General features: G+C 34.4%; 2 protein-coding genes across 2 annotated transcripts in view; both read right to left on the reverse strand.

The window, feature by feature from the left end:
- Positions 1-1,088: 1,088 nt before the first annotated feature.
- Positions 1,089-3,996, reverse strand: LOC126855082 (uncharacterized). The gene is given in 6 exon segments (XM_050602484.1): positions 1,089-2,682; positions 2,785-2,885; positions 2,955-3,108; positions 3,251-3,353; positions 3,355-3,458; positions 3,668-3,996. Coding segments are annotated over 6 exon segments (726 nt in total). The 5' UTR covers positions 3,689-3,996; the 3' UTR covers positions 1,089-2,439.
- Positions 3,997-4,369: 373 nt separating this feature from the next.
- Positions 4,370-16,774, reverse strand: part of LOC126854211 (RNA polymerase II elongation factor Ell) — a 79,630-nt gene continuing 67,225 nt past the window's right edge. Inside the window, exons 8-10 of the mRNA XM_050600743.1 lie at positions 15,871-16,765; positions 15,530-15,707; positions 4,370-15,442 (exon numbers count right to left, since the gene is read on the reverse strand). Of these exons, the coding sequence (XP_050456700.1) occupies positions 15,197-15,442; positions 15,530-15,707; positions 15,871-16,765 (1,319 nt within the window). The 3' untranslated portion in view covers positions 4,370-15,196. The remainder of the gene's footprint in view (positions 15,443-15,529; positions 15,708-15,870; positions 16,766-16,774) is intronic.

Genomic DNA, 16,774 nt, shown 5'->3' on the forward strand with positions numbered 1-16,774 from the left:
AGAACACCCGCGCAGCTGTGTGACGTCAACTATTTCGGAGCAGCGTATTGAGGAAAACGCGATACGCTGCAATTTCTGCAGTTTTCCCGGTTTTTTTCCTTGTTGATTTCTTTCTTGTTTTTCAGGTGTTTTCGAATACTATCTTTCGATGGGTTCAAATTTCGTATAAACTGAGCCGAGATAACTTTTATTCTTGAAAATGGAAACTCGATAATAGAGTCGAGAAAATTCAACAATTCTCACAATAATTATATGAATTTTAATCTACGATTTTTCTATATTATGCAGTTAATATTCTTGATAATATCTTCTGATTGTAAATTGTGTATTGCAATGTGCAGATGTGCATAATATTCGCGAACTTCTATTTCTGTCGATTGTGCATTTTACTATTAGTTGATTCGCATCATCGCTTATAATAAAGGATCTCTTTGGATGCACAGATAAAAGATGCGTAACGTTTCGAGAGAAATGATCAGAGCCAGTTCGACTCGCAATATTATATACTTACTCTTACTATGAACCGTGAACGTAAGAAATAACTGAACTGTGTATGTGTAATCTACGAGGTAGAAAACAGATGTTGGAGGAGGAGGAGGATGGAAGGCGGAGGGGAGGATTTAGGAGACTGACACATTAAGGATACATTTTATTAGTGTTATGAAAAACACGCGAAATTATATAGTTAATGCGATGTGCATTTAAAACTATCAAAAATAAAGATTAAAAATGAGTGAGAAACATTTTTCACTTTGCGAAATTGTTTAAAGCATTAAGTGTAAAAACATCGAAATTCAAGGAATTTGAAAAAAAAAAAAAAAATCAAGTCAAAAGTCAATGATTGATTTATGTCTTTTTTATCTCTTATTAAAAATATAACTCATTTGCAATTGCTCTTGTAATTATTAGTTAGTATAACGATCGTAAAAATAGAATTTGGTAGTGATAGTTTATTTTTTTATCATATCAGTTTTATAAGTCTTATAAAACTAAGTCTCTTCCTTACATCGAATAAATTAAACAATATATATATATATATATATATATATATATATATATATATATATATATATATATATATGCAACTCTCTTATACACACACATAAACACACATTTATGTAAAAAGTAACTTAACCATTTAAAATGATGTCTTTTTACAAACGCAAAAAAATTGACTTCTTGAACCTTTGAAATATTTACCTCTAAAAATATTTACTTAAACTTTTATCAACTATTTAGCTATTTAATTCTGAAAACTGTCCTAGTTATAATTTTTCTATTTTATTTTTAATTTACTATGAGAATTTAGGATATAATTTCAAAAATAAATCAAAGTTTAAAGCTTTGGAAATCGTTATTTTATTTTTCGCACCGCGTATATTTTATTATTTTCCAATATTGTGCGTAACTTGATTGTACATACACATGAGACAAAGCGACAAGTTTGAAAGGACAATGTTTTGAGAATCAGGTTGTATTATCCATCGATAAGGCGTTCTGTTTTCTGTAATCTCATCTTTATTACATAACTGCAGTGTAAATTGCGGTTTGCAGGATGTGTATGTGGCAACGCAGACGCTACATTTAAATCGTGTAGACGAATAATAAATTATAATTTGATAAAAATTAAAGTAAAATTTATTATAGTCTTTTTGAGCTCAATAGGAGGATATCGAGAAAAGATTTCGGTATACGTATTCAGATATATTTAAATCGCGAGATCTATGCAGATGTACTATGCACATCTGATTATTATATTATATAGTGTGCAAAAAGTAGAGAAAAGTGCAACATTATCTTATAATACTAGATTGACATGCTTATACTTCGTTATTCGTTGTATAAGAATCACAAGGGCGAGTGCAAATTTCAGAGACAATGTTTCTTACTAAGTGAATTGTAAGAAATACCAATTCTTTGAAATAGAATATCTCTTACTATATAGTTTCAGTTAAATTTAGAAAATACATGCATATTTTGCTTAAAATTTATAAGTTAATTAAGTTTACTGGCACTGCATGTAATTAATCATTAGCACATTGAAATTTTCTTCTACAATTTGTATAAACTATCAAAATTATCTATTACATATTTTGTGAAAAGATGCGACTCTTATTAAATGGTAGATTCAATAATTAGTTAATCCATTTTTCATTAATAATAAATATCATCTTACGAATTATTTGTATATAAAATTGAAAATGATAATATATTAGAAATGTAAGAAAGATACCAAATTTTTTAACAAAAAATAACAGTAGCACTTAACAAGAGAGACAATGATCTGATCATAGCCATGTTATTTTTATCCCTTACATATTATTTTTATATGTTTGGCATCGGGATTTTATTGCATCTCTTATTTTAAACTATTCAACTTATTTTAAACTATTCGGATTTGAAACAAATGCGAATTTTGAAACAAATTATCAACACTCACTACGATTTTCCTTTACGGAATCGCTGTCGCGCTTGTGCTTTACTGTATTTTGGATGTTTTTCTTTTTCATTATTTTTCTCTATGTCGATATTTTCCAAATCTTCCTTTTCCTCAGGAAACAGATCGACGGGCGGTTCTAGTAATGATTTTCTTTGGCATTTTACGAAGTAACGAAATCCTTTTGCAATACCAAAACCAAGCATGGCTATAGATATCGTTAATAGTGCCATCAATAGAGGATGCTGCGACAGAATGTAGAACGATAATATTAAAAAGAGTAATTTAATCTTAAGTATTTATCCTTGCGTTATAATAATTTCAAAATATAAAGAATAAAAAAATACCGTTAGGGTGGGTTTGTTTGTAAAAACATAGTCGGCAATCACAACTATAACTCCTAATATAATGCCGACACCAGCTCCAAGCCATGGTATCTGTTGATCAGCTGTGAAATAATATTTTATTATATATATTTTTTCACAATTCCAAGATAACTCTATTATATATTACATACCTCTTCTGTCTTTAATCAATGATCTAGATGCTTTGTTCATTGCTTCTAAAATCTTAGGCTCATTTGGCTGCAAGGACAAGGCTTTGTTGTAAGATTGAAGTGCCTCATTAAAACGGAATGTCCTTAGTTCAATCTCACCTTTTCTGAAATAACCCTGAGAAACAGTCAGATATATTAATTTCAACATGTTTTTCCTCCACTTTGGAGACAAATTTAAAGAAGTTGTTTTCAGAACGTTAAATAATCTTTTATTTGTTGTATTTTATTTGACTTATTCGATAATATATCTCATGTACTTTAGACCAATCAGGTTTCAATTGAATAGTCATCAGGGCATCTTCCATAGCATAATGATATTGTCTCATCATTAGAAAAGCAAAGGATCTGTTACTGTAGAGAAAAATTCTGTGGATCCAGCTTGATGGCATGTGTGTAATGAAACATTGCCTCCTCATATTTCTGTTCCTTGACACATGCATTTCCCTGCTGCTTAAGATTGTCCACCTAAATGAAAAGAAAAATGTATATATTTTCTTCGCATTACAAAATAATATATGCATCAGTGTTTGAAGGTTAATGGGAGATTTGTCTCTCATTTTGCACAATGTAATTAGTGTAAAGAACATTATATGATAGCGCACGCTTTTTCATACAATGTCATCTATCTAATTCAACATTCAGATATAATTGTAAAAATTTTGATACATGCTTACCTCTGTTTCTCGTGCGTTCATTATTTCTGATTTCCGCAGTTCTGTTTGAGAAACAATTCTCTCACGGAGGAATAACGATAAATTATTTGAACATTCTCCTTTAAATCATTATCAGGATCTTTTCTCGAATCAAATGTAATCGACAATGAAAAGCAGACGAACACCTGTCATGTCTACCGAGCAGTGGGCGATTGATGCAAACGTGTGCGCGCGCGCTTTTGACATGTATGCATATAAGTGATTCTATTTGCGCGTATGTGTATTGCCGGTATTGCGTACGCATTAATTATTTTCGATTGCCATAAAAGCATACACATATTGTTAGGGACTGATATAAATCTTAATTACATGTTATACATTACATACGAATCTTTATCATGTTATACATTTCGCTTTATATATCGATCATATATATAGATTATTTTTTACCGTTATATTATATATATATTTCTATTCTTAAAATATGTAACATATATATATATATATATATATATATATATATATATATATATATATATATATAGACCTCCATATTGTGTGCAGTAACATTGCGGTAACGTTCTGTGCTGTCTGTATGGGACGTAAAAATATTCTGTGCTATATATTTTTATTTGTATCTATACATATATATTTATTTTTTTGTAGACAAAATATATCGTGAAAAAAGAGGAGGGAATTGCGGCAGCAAAAAAGTTCAAAACGTTTTTCGTTCATGATTTTAATGTTCGAAATTCATTTCATACAAATTAAGTGGGGAGAGTTATAATACAAACTTAAAATATATACATCAATATTTCGTGAAACTGCTCACACAGCTATGCAACTTATATTTGTTAAATATCCGCTGGATCATCATTCTCATAATCATTAACCATTTTATTACCGCTCATCTTTTTTTTATAAGATTTTTTCTGCCCTTTTATGAGTTTATCTCGCCGTACTCTATACAACAAAACTTGGCAAGTCGTTCGAATAAATATAATATTTTTTTTTTTATTTCAATTATCCGCGGCGCCGTGGAACGCCGATCTTTGCGTTTCAAATCGGAGAATCGGCATTCGAGTTGTTTTCGCAAATGTCTCGCGATATATTTTTTTGGAGGTCGCATAAAAAACCCGGCGGAAAATATCTCTTACAATTAGACGTTCGACGAGATGCACCACGTTTGTGCTTTGTGCCACAAACGATCTCTACGCGAGCGAGTCGATATTTATTCTTTCTTTCGATGCATACTTATTCATCTGTTGCATCTATATAGGATGTTTCGCCGCCAGTTGTCCTTTTATTCACGCATTATATGGATTGGAGGATAAGTTCGAAAGTTTAGACAACAAAAGTTAAAGTAAAAAATTTGTTTTCAGAATGACATTCGATTTTTAACAAAAATATCTTTCCAGCGTTCTTCAGGATTTTATTAGGTTCGAAAACATCCTATATATCACATTTTGACGAATGCGATTTTTGCGAAAAAATGGACAGAAATTGTTGAGACACTTTCGGAGAACAGATGAGCTTCTTTTTCATTGCCCGCGAGAAGCTCGACGCAACTTGTATTGCACGTGTGGGACGGAAGTCACCGGATGTGTTTTGTGACCTATTAATTTCCGACTCGTTCCCGAGAGATCGTTGCACATTATTTTTTTTTTTTACACATCGCGATATAACATGAATTTAAAATGCGCCAAATCAATCGAAATTTATTGAATTTTGATTTAAAAATATAAAATCAATTAATTCGCTGCACGCGTACAAGCGTTCGGCTTTTACCGTCTTCGTTTGACGGGTTTTAAATTTTGAATCCGCACAATCGTGGCGAATTTCTCCCCGTGTATAATATTTTAATTTGCCGTTCGATCTACATTACAGACAAACTTTCCGCCCGATGACAAAGGGCGATACGCACACGCAACAATCGAATAGAATCCGCTTGCTTCTATTTCTCTCTCTCTCTCTCTCTCGTTCGCGCGCGCGCGGCATTCAATCGAATCAACGCAACTGGAAGAGATTAACAATAAAAGTTTAGCTAGTTGAAATTATGTACAAATTAAATTAGTGTAACAAACAGAGAGAAACGCCAGAGAGACGAAAAAAACGCGCCGATCCTCCGCTCGATCCCAATATGTACATATCTGTTCGCGCGTAAATCACATCATCATCGCACGCATGATTATTATCGTCAATCGCAGACAGACAACCTGTTGCCAATCAACACACAATGCAACGAAGACTCATCGCTTCTTTTCTTATTCGCATTCGCGTAATATCAAACACATTTAAACTCATTGTTAGCTTTATTCATTTTCATCTTCAGCGATCTGAAGATCATCAGCATTATTATCATTTTCGATTTCATAATTTTATTGAATTAAAAGTTAACGTATTTTATTTTATATTTATATAACTTACGAGCAACGCGTTTTTTTCTCAATATTATATCTTTATCCGCGTGAATTACCACATCGTATCGTATCGTATCGTATCGTATCCGTCGATCGAGTCGACTCGCTTTTCTCTCTTTCTCTCTTTTGCTTGCTCTTCCGTTTTACCACTGTTACTATCACTCTTTTTTTTTGTTGCGTGGCTTTTTCCCTCGCTTTTTCTCTCATGCACGATTCTCGAATAGAAAAGAAAGCATGAGCGCGGCCCGAATTCGGAAACGTGGAAAAGCTCGTGTGGAACGTGATGAAGTAACTATTACGGGTTCTTTCGGCGAGAGAAATCGCAAAACAAATATCATTGAATAGAGAAATAATATTAATTATTTGTAATGCAAATAACTTGAATAGCGCGCAATGGATCTTAAAAAAGAGTGCCTAGCGAGGAACGCTGTGTATATTTAGGAAAGTTTTTTAGTTCGGTATATAGTTTGGATTTCGAAAATAGTTTGGAAACTGAGAACTGGAGCACGAATTCAACGTTTCACGTTTCGACAAAAACGATAAAATAAATATCGAATGTGGAGATCATGTGTAGGTCGCGCGCGAGAGGATAAAAATTAAATCTTTGGCCAGTTAAATATTTTACGTTCCATCGATTTGCACCGCTGACATTTTTTTAATTGTCCTTGTTTTTAACGGACCGTGAAAAGATTGACGACGCGTCGATTCGATGTTCATTAGAACGGAGTTTAGAACAAAAACAAAAGCCGGTAATATATCAATCATAACAGACGGATTAGGTTTTTATCACGAAATTTTTCGCTATGTGTACAAACAAGGTACAACTAATTTCACAATACCTTTGCTGTCTAGAACACGAGAATTACTAACTCGGAACGGAAGGAATAGAATTGAGAAGCAAGATTAATCTCGATCTTGCCTATATTATAAGTATATTAATTTGTATTTTTGAGCACCGCCCGGAAAAGATCGATCGCGTAAAAGCAGAAATATCCTGATAATAATTTATTAGGAGAGTCGCGCACCCCGACATCGCTTCGCGAGAGCGACAATTGCACGTCCCGGTACAAAATCGAAAACACGATCGGAAAGATCGACGTAGCATCGAAGATGGAAAGACGGGAAGGCGCAAAGAGATTTTGGGAGACAGAGAGAAACGCCGATTGGATTTATTAAACTCTCCTTATTCACTTCTCTTTTATCCGTAAATTATAACTAATATAATTAAACACACGCTAATTAAATAGTTTGATTGCCGTTGTACGCAATAGAGTATACACACAGGAGGATTGCCACAGCTCTTCTAGCCTTAATTTAAAACTTAATCACCGAGTTATTATTATTATTATTACACACAAAGTAAAATGGCGATGCGAACAAGTTTTCGTTGACAAAAGAGCATAGTGTATCGGAGAGTTAAAGAGGAAAAAAAAAAAAAGTGCGGTTCCCTAAACTGATCGATCGGCGGCACGTTCCACGCGAACAAATCCCGAAAACGAGCTCGCGACAAATCCCTTCTCGCTAACAATATAATTCCTCTTTATCCTCATTTTTGCTTTGTATATTTTAATTAGTGAATATAATATATATGTATAGGTAATATAATTGCAAATACAACTATATATAATGAATATACGAGCCTTTGTCAGGGGGAGCAATGCAGTCGTCATCAATAAAAGTCACGGGGTAGTACATTGTATACCTATACATGCAATCTTGAGTCGCCCGGTCGTCATCATAATCATCATAAACATCATCATCTTTCACGCTCTCTCTCTCTCTCTCTCTCTCTCACTCTCTTTTTTTCTCTCTTTGCGTCGCAACGCAAAAAACTTAGACGAAAACACACGTGTGTTTCTTTGTGTGTGTGTATATATATATATAATAAATATATATATATATATATATATATATACACGTATATAAGTTTATTTTCTCGTCGTTCCACCCGCTTCTCCTCTCGCGTAATCGGTGCTGAAAACTTAAGACTATCCTTTCGCGCTTCTTAAGTCACAATAGTCAGTCATCCGAGCGCGCTTTTTAAAAGACCTTTCTCTCTTTTTTATTATTTTTTTTTAAGCACTTACAAAATATCTCCTCGCTTCAATTGAGCACGCGGTGACCGATCTCTCCATATTTCTCTCCCATTCGGCGAAAATTATCCGCGTCGAGTTTGCAAATTTCAAGCCTGCGTATCGATATTGATTAGCTTCTTTCTTTCTAATTAGAGCAAAAAGCTATTTTTTCGGTAATACATTTTTTTTATTCTTAAGGCTCTTGTGCGATCTCTTTACTTACAATGATTGAAATTTCGGAAATGTTGCTCGACAATTAAGTCGAAGTTTTATTTTTTACATATTTGATCGCAATAATTAAATTCGATATTTTAAATGATTATAAACCTTAAACGGTTGACGAGATCGGTCTCCAGCGTCTCGCGGATTAATCTTTATTCTGATATGGGCGTTAATGACGGGAAAACGCGCGAACGTTTGATACAAATCGATGATCCGTCCGACCATCATCGTATCGAACAATCTCTTTTTTCGTTCTCTTCTTCGTTCTCTCCTTACCCTCGCTTCTTCACGATTCATTTTAATCTCTAAGGCGCTTTTTTAAGTTATATATAGCGAATCTCTACAGCCGGTCACACATGGACCATATTTCTATCTTCGACGCTTTCTCTGTATCTGTAACATCGCGTCAACCCTTTATCTACAGATATTCTTTATTTGGGTCCCCATTGAACGCGCATCTGTCTTTGCCACTCTTCTTTCATATAATCAAACAAAAAGGAATGATCTCGTAACTTCGCGAGATATATTTTGTATGCGCGTATATAAAATATCGCAAAGGATTGCTTATTCCTTTTATAATTAATCGTATATAATTTCAAGGACAGACGTGGATCCAACGAATTGTATGCAGTAGACAGAGGGTTAACATCGCTCTTTCAAAGAAAGAAAGAAAAAAAAAACTTGTTAATGCGTGTCATCGTCTCGGCGATTATATTATTACAAAGTTCCTAACAACACATCACAGTCAAAAAGTATATCGCTATAAGATAAAAAGGACATTGATTCCATTGTATATACTTGATTTTCTATTCGAGCAAATAAGTAACACGGGGAAAACGAGTAAAGTGCTGAAAAATAGTAAATATATATATATATATATATAGGAGTGACGAGAAAAGAATAAGTTTCGTTGTTCGTCTACTCCTTTATAGCTGTACCAAGTTACGATAGGTAGAACTTTCTCGAAACCACTGACTTATTGGATTATTGCAAAATTCAAAGGTACGAGTGATTGCAACTTGTTGATCAGAATCTTTGCCTCCGCGAGAATCGCGATAAGAAAAAAAAGAAGAAACGCCGCGAGCGCGATGATTCCGGATCGAAGATTCTACGCGGGACCAAATTCCTGTACTAACAATAGGATAGGTAGTTGCACTTTGCTTGCCGATTTTCTCTGTTGGCAGAAGGCTAAACATCGCATTTTCAAATTGTCGGGACGAAGGAGAGCGAGTTTCCTGTCTCGATTCTCTCCTATGTCGGGTGATCTGATGGCGAGACTTTGTCAGGAAAATTTGCAAAGGTCGTGAAAGCAACGGAGCAGCTCATGCATGCCTCCGCACGTGATATGCCTCTCATAAAACGAAGAACAGATATATACTCATAAAATGATATGTCACGACTTTCGCGCGATCGAATAATCTCGCGCTCTTGCCCCAATGAAATGTCCATTTACTGAAATGGCTGAATCGCATTCGCATGCTGATGATTCTAGAGATATGTGAGAATCATTACAAGAATCAATCTGTCAGATCGTTATGAGGAACTGAACGATGAATTCGTCCATTTATTTTTTCCGATTGAAATATTTTACGGCGGATTTGTTAAATATTATTTCAGCATCGATGCTTTCGGTGAAGGAAGAATGTTTACTTCGATTTGTGTGTGTGTGTGTGTGTGTGTGTGTGTGTGTGTGTATTTCGAGAGCGTTAAGAGATTTCTTGTTGTAAAGAGAGAACGGGGGGAACGATTCGAAGAAATGCAAACAAATTTGATAGAGGAATTCACTATGGAATTCAATTAAACAAGAATCAACTACTATGGAAAAAAAGATATCCTTCCAATGTTTATATTGTCTGAAAAAGTTTTACCAAAGTAGATACTTGTCATTATCGTTTGACACTCTCATAGATTCCGAAAAATGTCGAGTCTCGATTCGAGGAAAAATAGACAATCGAAATACGTGAGAAAAGAGCAGAAAGAGAGGCACAGGGAGGATCGATGGTTATATACATATATATATAAACGTTATGTAACTTTTAATTTTACTTTATGTTTTAATTTCATGATATTATGCTTATCTTCGACTCGAGTATATCGGCTAATTTCGTCGTTATCGTATTATTAAGAAACTTGCGAGTTCTCGTAGTCGAAAATTTGTATTATATGTCCCTTATCAATCGCTTTGCACATATATATATTGTAAGATTATACTATTTATGCGTACAGGTGTCTATGTAGACATACATATTATATACAATAAATTCATGCTTCGCTAATATTGGCACTTGGACACTTTTTGTTTACTCAACAAGTCGAGAAAGAGAAAAAATGAGTGAAAAAAGAGAAAAGAGAGAGAGAGAGAGAGAGAGAGAGAGAGAGAGAGACGGACAGACAAATATAGATAAACTTTGATAGTCATTTGGATCATTTGAGCACGGATATGATCGTGTCTACCAAGCATCCACTCATCCGATCATGGACGAAGCGTAACTCGACGACACTTAGAATGGTAGTATAGAGGCAGTATATATAGAACGTGTATCTTGACACGTATTTAAAAATAAGGACACTGTCTTTCACCGCGTACACTGAATTCAACTATCTGGACGCTGAACAGATACCTACCGCAACTTGGAAATAAGTGGATATACATATGTATGTATGTATGCGTGTTTAGCGAGTATCCAGAAGAGAAACAAAGCTATTATCCACCGTGATTCAGCGAACCCAGGAGAATCTTTTTCAGCGAACGATCCTTTTTTTTTTTATCGAACAACCCTCCTTTCGAGCCACAGAACGAGATTATTTTATCAGTTTGTAAGTTTTGATTCTCTTCCGTAAACGTCAATTTACGACTTTTATACGTACGAGAGATATTTTCCCATACATTTATACACGTTCTCTCAACAAAACATATGCGCGCACAATCCTACAACGAATTCATCTTCCAAACAATTGAGAACAATATAACGATATACCTCTTCTCTTTCTACTTAAAAAAACAGCTACCCCTAATAATGATAGTCTTTTCTTGCAAAAACAATAATGTAATCACACGATAATCAAGGAGCAAGCGTTAAAAGTTGAACGCAGCATTAAGAGCACTTACATTTATTGAAAAACATATCTGGACCTGGACAACGCTCGAGCTTATGGGAAGCGATGAACGCGAAAGAGAAACCGGACTGTTGCTTCGCTTAACGTTAACGTAATCAATATTCATATTTTCTATTATCTCTCTGAACATGATTTCGGTTCAGTCTCTTTGGCACTTTTTATAATCTTTCTCGGTTGAATTAAGACAATCGATTGGTCGGTCGACTTACGAGGATGATTAATCAAAATGAGTGTTCCTACCGAAGCTCCGGTACTAATTCGAAGTTAACGAAGAATATCGCCTTTCCATTTTTATACAGCGTGATTGCAGCGAAATACTATTTACAATATTTTGTACAATATACAAAGGACTGGTATATGTGGTAACTACAGATGTTGAATGAAAAGCACTCGATTCTCGGTAAATCTTTATCGAAGCATCGTGTATCAACTCAAATCTGTAATATGGCACAGCACAAAAGTCGCTAATTGGTAGGAAAATCGTTTCATTCGTTACTCGGTGAATGTAAAGTGAAAATTGAAGACAAATGCAGAAATTAATATAATATGTATACTTTTTTAAATTACATCATTTATAAGGCAAGAAGACCTTTGTGAGCAGAATATAATTTATTTATCTTTGTGCAAATATAATGGTTTAAATATATCAATCGATTTCTCCATTTTCAAATAAAACCAACGGAAATTCCAATTATATTCGATTTTATGATTAGTTAGTTATCTATATCATCATATAAACATACTCCTATATAGATTTAATATTCGTACATATATATATATATATATTTATATTTATATATATATATTTATATTTAATACATTTTATTATAGCGCGGCTTATCGTGATATTTAATACTGTGCCATACAATCGATCAGAGAAAAGTTTTTTCGGAATGCGAATTCTTCGATATTTCACCTTACATTTTTAATCGAAATGTTCGTGATTTATATTACGTGTCCTCGAGAAGAGCTCGCACAGCATTTTAACTTATTGAGATTATATCACTATGACTTTTATAATGTTTTATATTGCACAATTACGAGGAAAATTACAGTTGTGTTTTGTAATAAAAAAATTCATTCAATAACATAACGGATTTAGCATATTTATTATGTAATATGCGTATATATATTAATCAATTATAAATAACTAGATTTTTATAGTTTTAAACCAAGAGAAATTGATGAACAACCCGTAATTATTTAATATTCCAAAAACCTAAAATTTATAAACTTGATTAAGTATTAGATGATAATACAATTATGCGTGTTTCAATTGTATATAAGAGAGAGAGAGAGAAACACACATAATTCATTAATCATTCTAAACGTTCTTATTACTGATAAATTTCATATCACGCGACAATCCTAAAAATATATAAATAAAAATCCTAAAAATATATGTACATCGCTCAAAAGCGATATACATATAATCTGAAATAATAAAATCACGAGTGTAGAAGAAATTTCAGCGAGGAAGAGATACACATATGAGGCGATCAAATTCGTCATTGTTACATTCAACAAATCGTCTTCGTGTCGTAAACTTTTTATAAGAATCTTATATTTGACAAACATTTTCACTATTCTCTCTTTTTATACCCACGGCTCGATGGACGGCTTTGGGTAAATATATTCATAATTGTCGTAAATGTAATTGTAATTGTTGAAACAGTAAAAAATTATGATTGTTCGGAAAAAGCAGTATTTCGCGAAGTTGATCGTTTAAAATAATGTATGAGAAATGTATAATCTATTAATTGTTAGAAAACGAGTCACAAGTGTTTCTCTAAATTAAGCTAACTTTTATATAGTCGGTCGATTAAAAATAACAAATACCAAAAAAATACTTTGTTAGATTACACATAAAAAATATGTAAAATAAAACAGATTGGTATCTAATTTAAATTTCGGAAACGCAGTGTATGAATGGAAATTGTTTTATAATCTTTAATATAACGAATTAGAAAAAAAAAAACACATAATTTGACGTAAGTTTCCATTACAAATTCACTCAAAAAGATTACCTGAAAATCTCATCGCGATGTATATACTCAGATGTCGTCTGTATTTTATATACCTGAATGATAATAACAATTATTATGCAATAATAATAATTAAAAATAATATTAATACAATTACAATATAATTAGCATTAATAGTAATTAAAACAATTATTTTTTATGCGGATTATTACGGGCACTGTACACAACAATATTGTTCTTTAGTGACGGTTAATAATTACTATAAAAACTATATATATATTATATATTTAGTATCAATACTTTTTTTTTAAATTTCATTTTTCTTTTTACAGGAAAACAATGGCGCTGACAGCGCTTCATTATTTATTCCTTTTTTTACTTACAATTAAAATTTATTTTTTCTCATTTTAATTAAAATTTGTAATTGTTAAAAGACTTACAGTGTAACATGACATGCTACGACCTTTCACAATTAAAATTGCTATTAAACCAAAGTGATTTGGCCTCTAAAAGACTCATCAATTTTAAATCACCTACAATCCCATATAATATACAATCCCATTTGGTCTGCTTACGATTGTTATTGCGCTATCGGTCTTCTTTATTATTTTTTAGGCTGCCTAATTTCTTTTGCTCGTCTAATTTCTTTTGTCAACCGACCATATCTATTATCGCTAACGAAGGAAAAAAAAAGAACGAAGAAGTAACAAAGAATCTTAAAATCACAAAGTTCTACGGTCTCTCTCTCGTATGTATGAAGGTAACTCGCTTTTTTTTTAAACGCCCTTTCTCAAGCTGCTACAAGCAACGCACGAATCGCGCGCGAAAGATGCGTGCCAGCTTGTAAATAAATCGTGTGTGTATATGTGTGTGTATGTGTATGTGTTGCGAGCCAGTTTTCTTTCCTCCTTTCAGCGGACAAAAAAGAAATCTAGATGTGGCACACGGTAAGCCTTATTATCTCTTGGACCCTCTTCTCGCAATCATATCTTATTTTTTTGTGTTTCTTTTCTTTCATCTACGTATTCTCTTAAAGTGGACGACACATTTTTGGACGTGCGCACGGTAAGTAATTTATTATAAAGTTCTGCAACATTTTTTCTCATTGCCTTCTCTCCTTACTTATCAACAATGTTTTCCATCAGTCGTCGCGAGACCAGCTTTAAATTTCCGTGCGTCTATGCATAGTTCACGGTTCGCTAGTCATTAGAATGCCCTTACTTACTATTTTTTTTTAATCCGAATGGATTTTTTTCTTTCTCTTTTGTCTAATTCTTGAATGTATCCGATTGTCGTCAGCTTTCATCAAACGATACCAAGAAGTATTGGTTAAAGTTAGTGCGCAAGCCTTACTCGCCATGATGGCGGAAGCCAACGAATTGAAAATCGTCACAAACAATCAACGTCAACTCTCACGAGATAGAAAGGAAGAGGGATCAACAGGAAGAGTGTCTCATGTACAATATATATATATATATATATATATATATATATATATATATATATATATATATATTGATATTGTGAGATATTTTATGAATATCATACATGAGAACTTGTAACCTCAAGTCACTTGACTTTTCGGCGATGAAATCCAGGAACCATGTGGACCGTGAAGGATCAGCCTTGGAACTTGCCGACAAAATGCAAATTTTGCAATAATGTTGACAATAACGTACCGATAACCGAGAGGAAGAGGCGGGGAATAAGAGGCGGTCTTTTCAGTTTGTGTCAGTAATGCCGACTGTCGAGATCGAGGTTTACGTTAGTGCTCGCAGTCGTAGTACTAACTATACCGCTATCAATGTTGGTCGCAATCGACACCGTGTCGATGGTGTTTTCGGTTTCGTACTCTAAGATCAATCGTTTTATATGGCTCAGCTTATCGTGCAGATAATGGAACCGTGTCTTCATCTGCTGGTACACACGATTCTGCTTAATTTCCTTATATTCGCGCTGTATCTGTTCCGTGGTTGCCTAGAAAAAAAAAGAAAAAAAAAAACATTAGCATTGATGTTCAGTCATTAATTCAAGAAAAAGGATATCTATAAATGATTACGATACCTCGCACTCGGTCAGATTGCCCGATTGTTTATGCTCTAGAAATTGTTTGTACAAATGCCTGAAGCGGTTCGCGATTACAACCACTTCAGAGTGCAATCTGCAATATTCATCATAGTTTGCATAGAACTCTTCTTTATAACGTCTTTTCTGTTTTGCGTTACTTATTGTCGTGTAATACCTGTACAAATATAAAACAATGTAATGTTGAAATATTTTACATCGATCAGCAAACATGTTAAATTCATTCGCAATATTTGATAAAGAGAATATCTAATTTTTCATTACTATCCGAAGCTATTTTCGCAGATTAGTATAATCGATAACATAGCAGATTTACTTACGTGAGATAATCGGGATATTCCCCAGGACTTCCCGGCCTTTCTAATTCATCAGTCAGCGGCGAAATCGTCATTGCGGTAGAACTGGCATTATCATTATAAACATGAACATTGCAGCTGGAAGTTTCGCTTCGAGCGAGCGAGATCGCGTCACTCGCGTCGTTCACGACACTATTTCTATTCCTGCACTCCCTTTCCCTATTTCTCTCTTCCCTCGCTTCGCGACTTCGATCGTTTCTGTCGCTCCTGTCACTTCGATCCTTCCTATCAGCGCTTATGTCGTTCGTGTTGCTTCCGGCATTTCCGTTCGCGACCGTCGCGATATTGCCGTTGCGTCCGTGGCCACCGCTCTGATGATGGCTATTTCTTTCACTGTCACTAGGTGACGACGTTAGGTATGATGATCGACTGGAACCGCTCGGAATAGCAGTGGCGCCGTAACCATTTCCAGCACCACGTAGCACATCACTATTCGCTGTCCTTTCAACTCGATAATCGGCACGACTGCTACGTTCACGTTGCTGCTTCGATTCCCAACCATCGAGACCGCCGCCGCCGTTGCCGTTGCTGTTACTACTAGTACTACCACCACTACCACCACCACTAGCACTATTGCTGCTGCCACAACCACTATTACCGCCAGCAGCACGCTCACCACCGGCGGTTGCACTAATACCACTGTTATTATTACTATAACTGCTACCAGATGCCTTTTCGCCAGCGGGGATGAAGGAGATAGGTTCGGGTTTCTTATAGTGCGATATTCGTGGTTTCTTGGTTGGTAATCCATCGCTACCCTGGTAATACCCCGGTCTCTTATTGTTCAGCAAGCTAGGCGGGGGTGCTGTGATCGCCGGCGGTGAACCCGCGTGGATGGAATTGGGCGATTGACCACTGCCTGTGAGTA

The sequence above is a fragment of the Cataglyphis hispanica genome, chromosome 1 (genome assembly GCF_021464435.1).
Source record: "Cataglyphis hispanica isolate Lineage 1 chromosome 1, ULB_Chis1_1.0, whole genome shotgun sequence".
NCBI classification, from domain to species: domain Eukaryota; kingdom Metazoa; phylum Arthropoda; class Insecta; order Hymenoptera; family Formicidae; genus Cataglyphis; species Cataglyphis hispanica.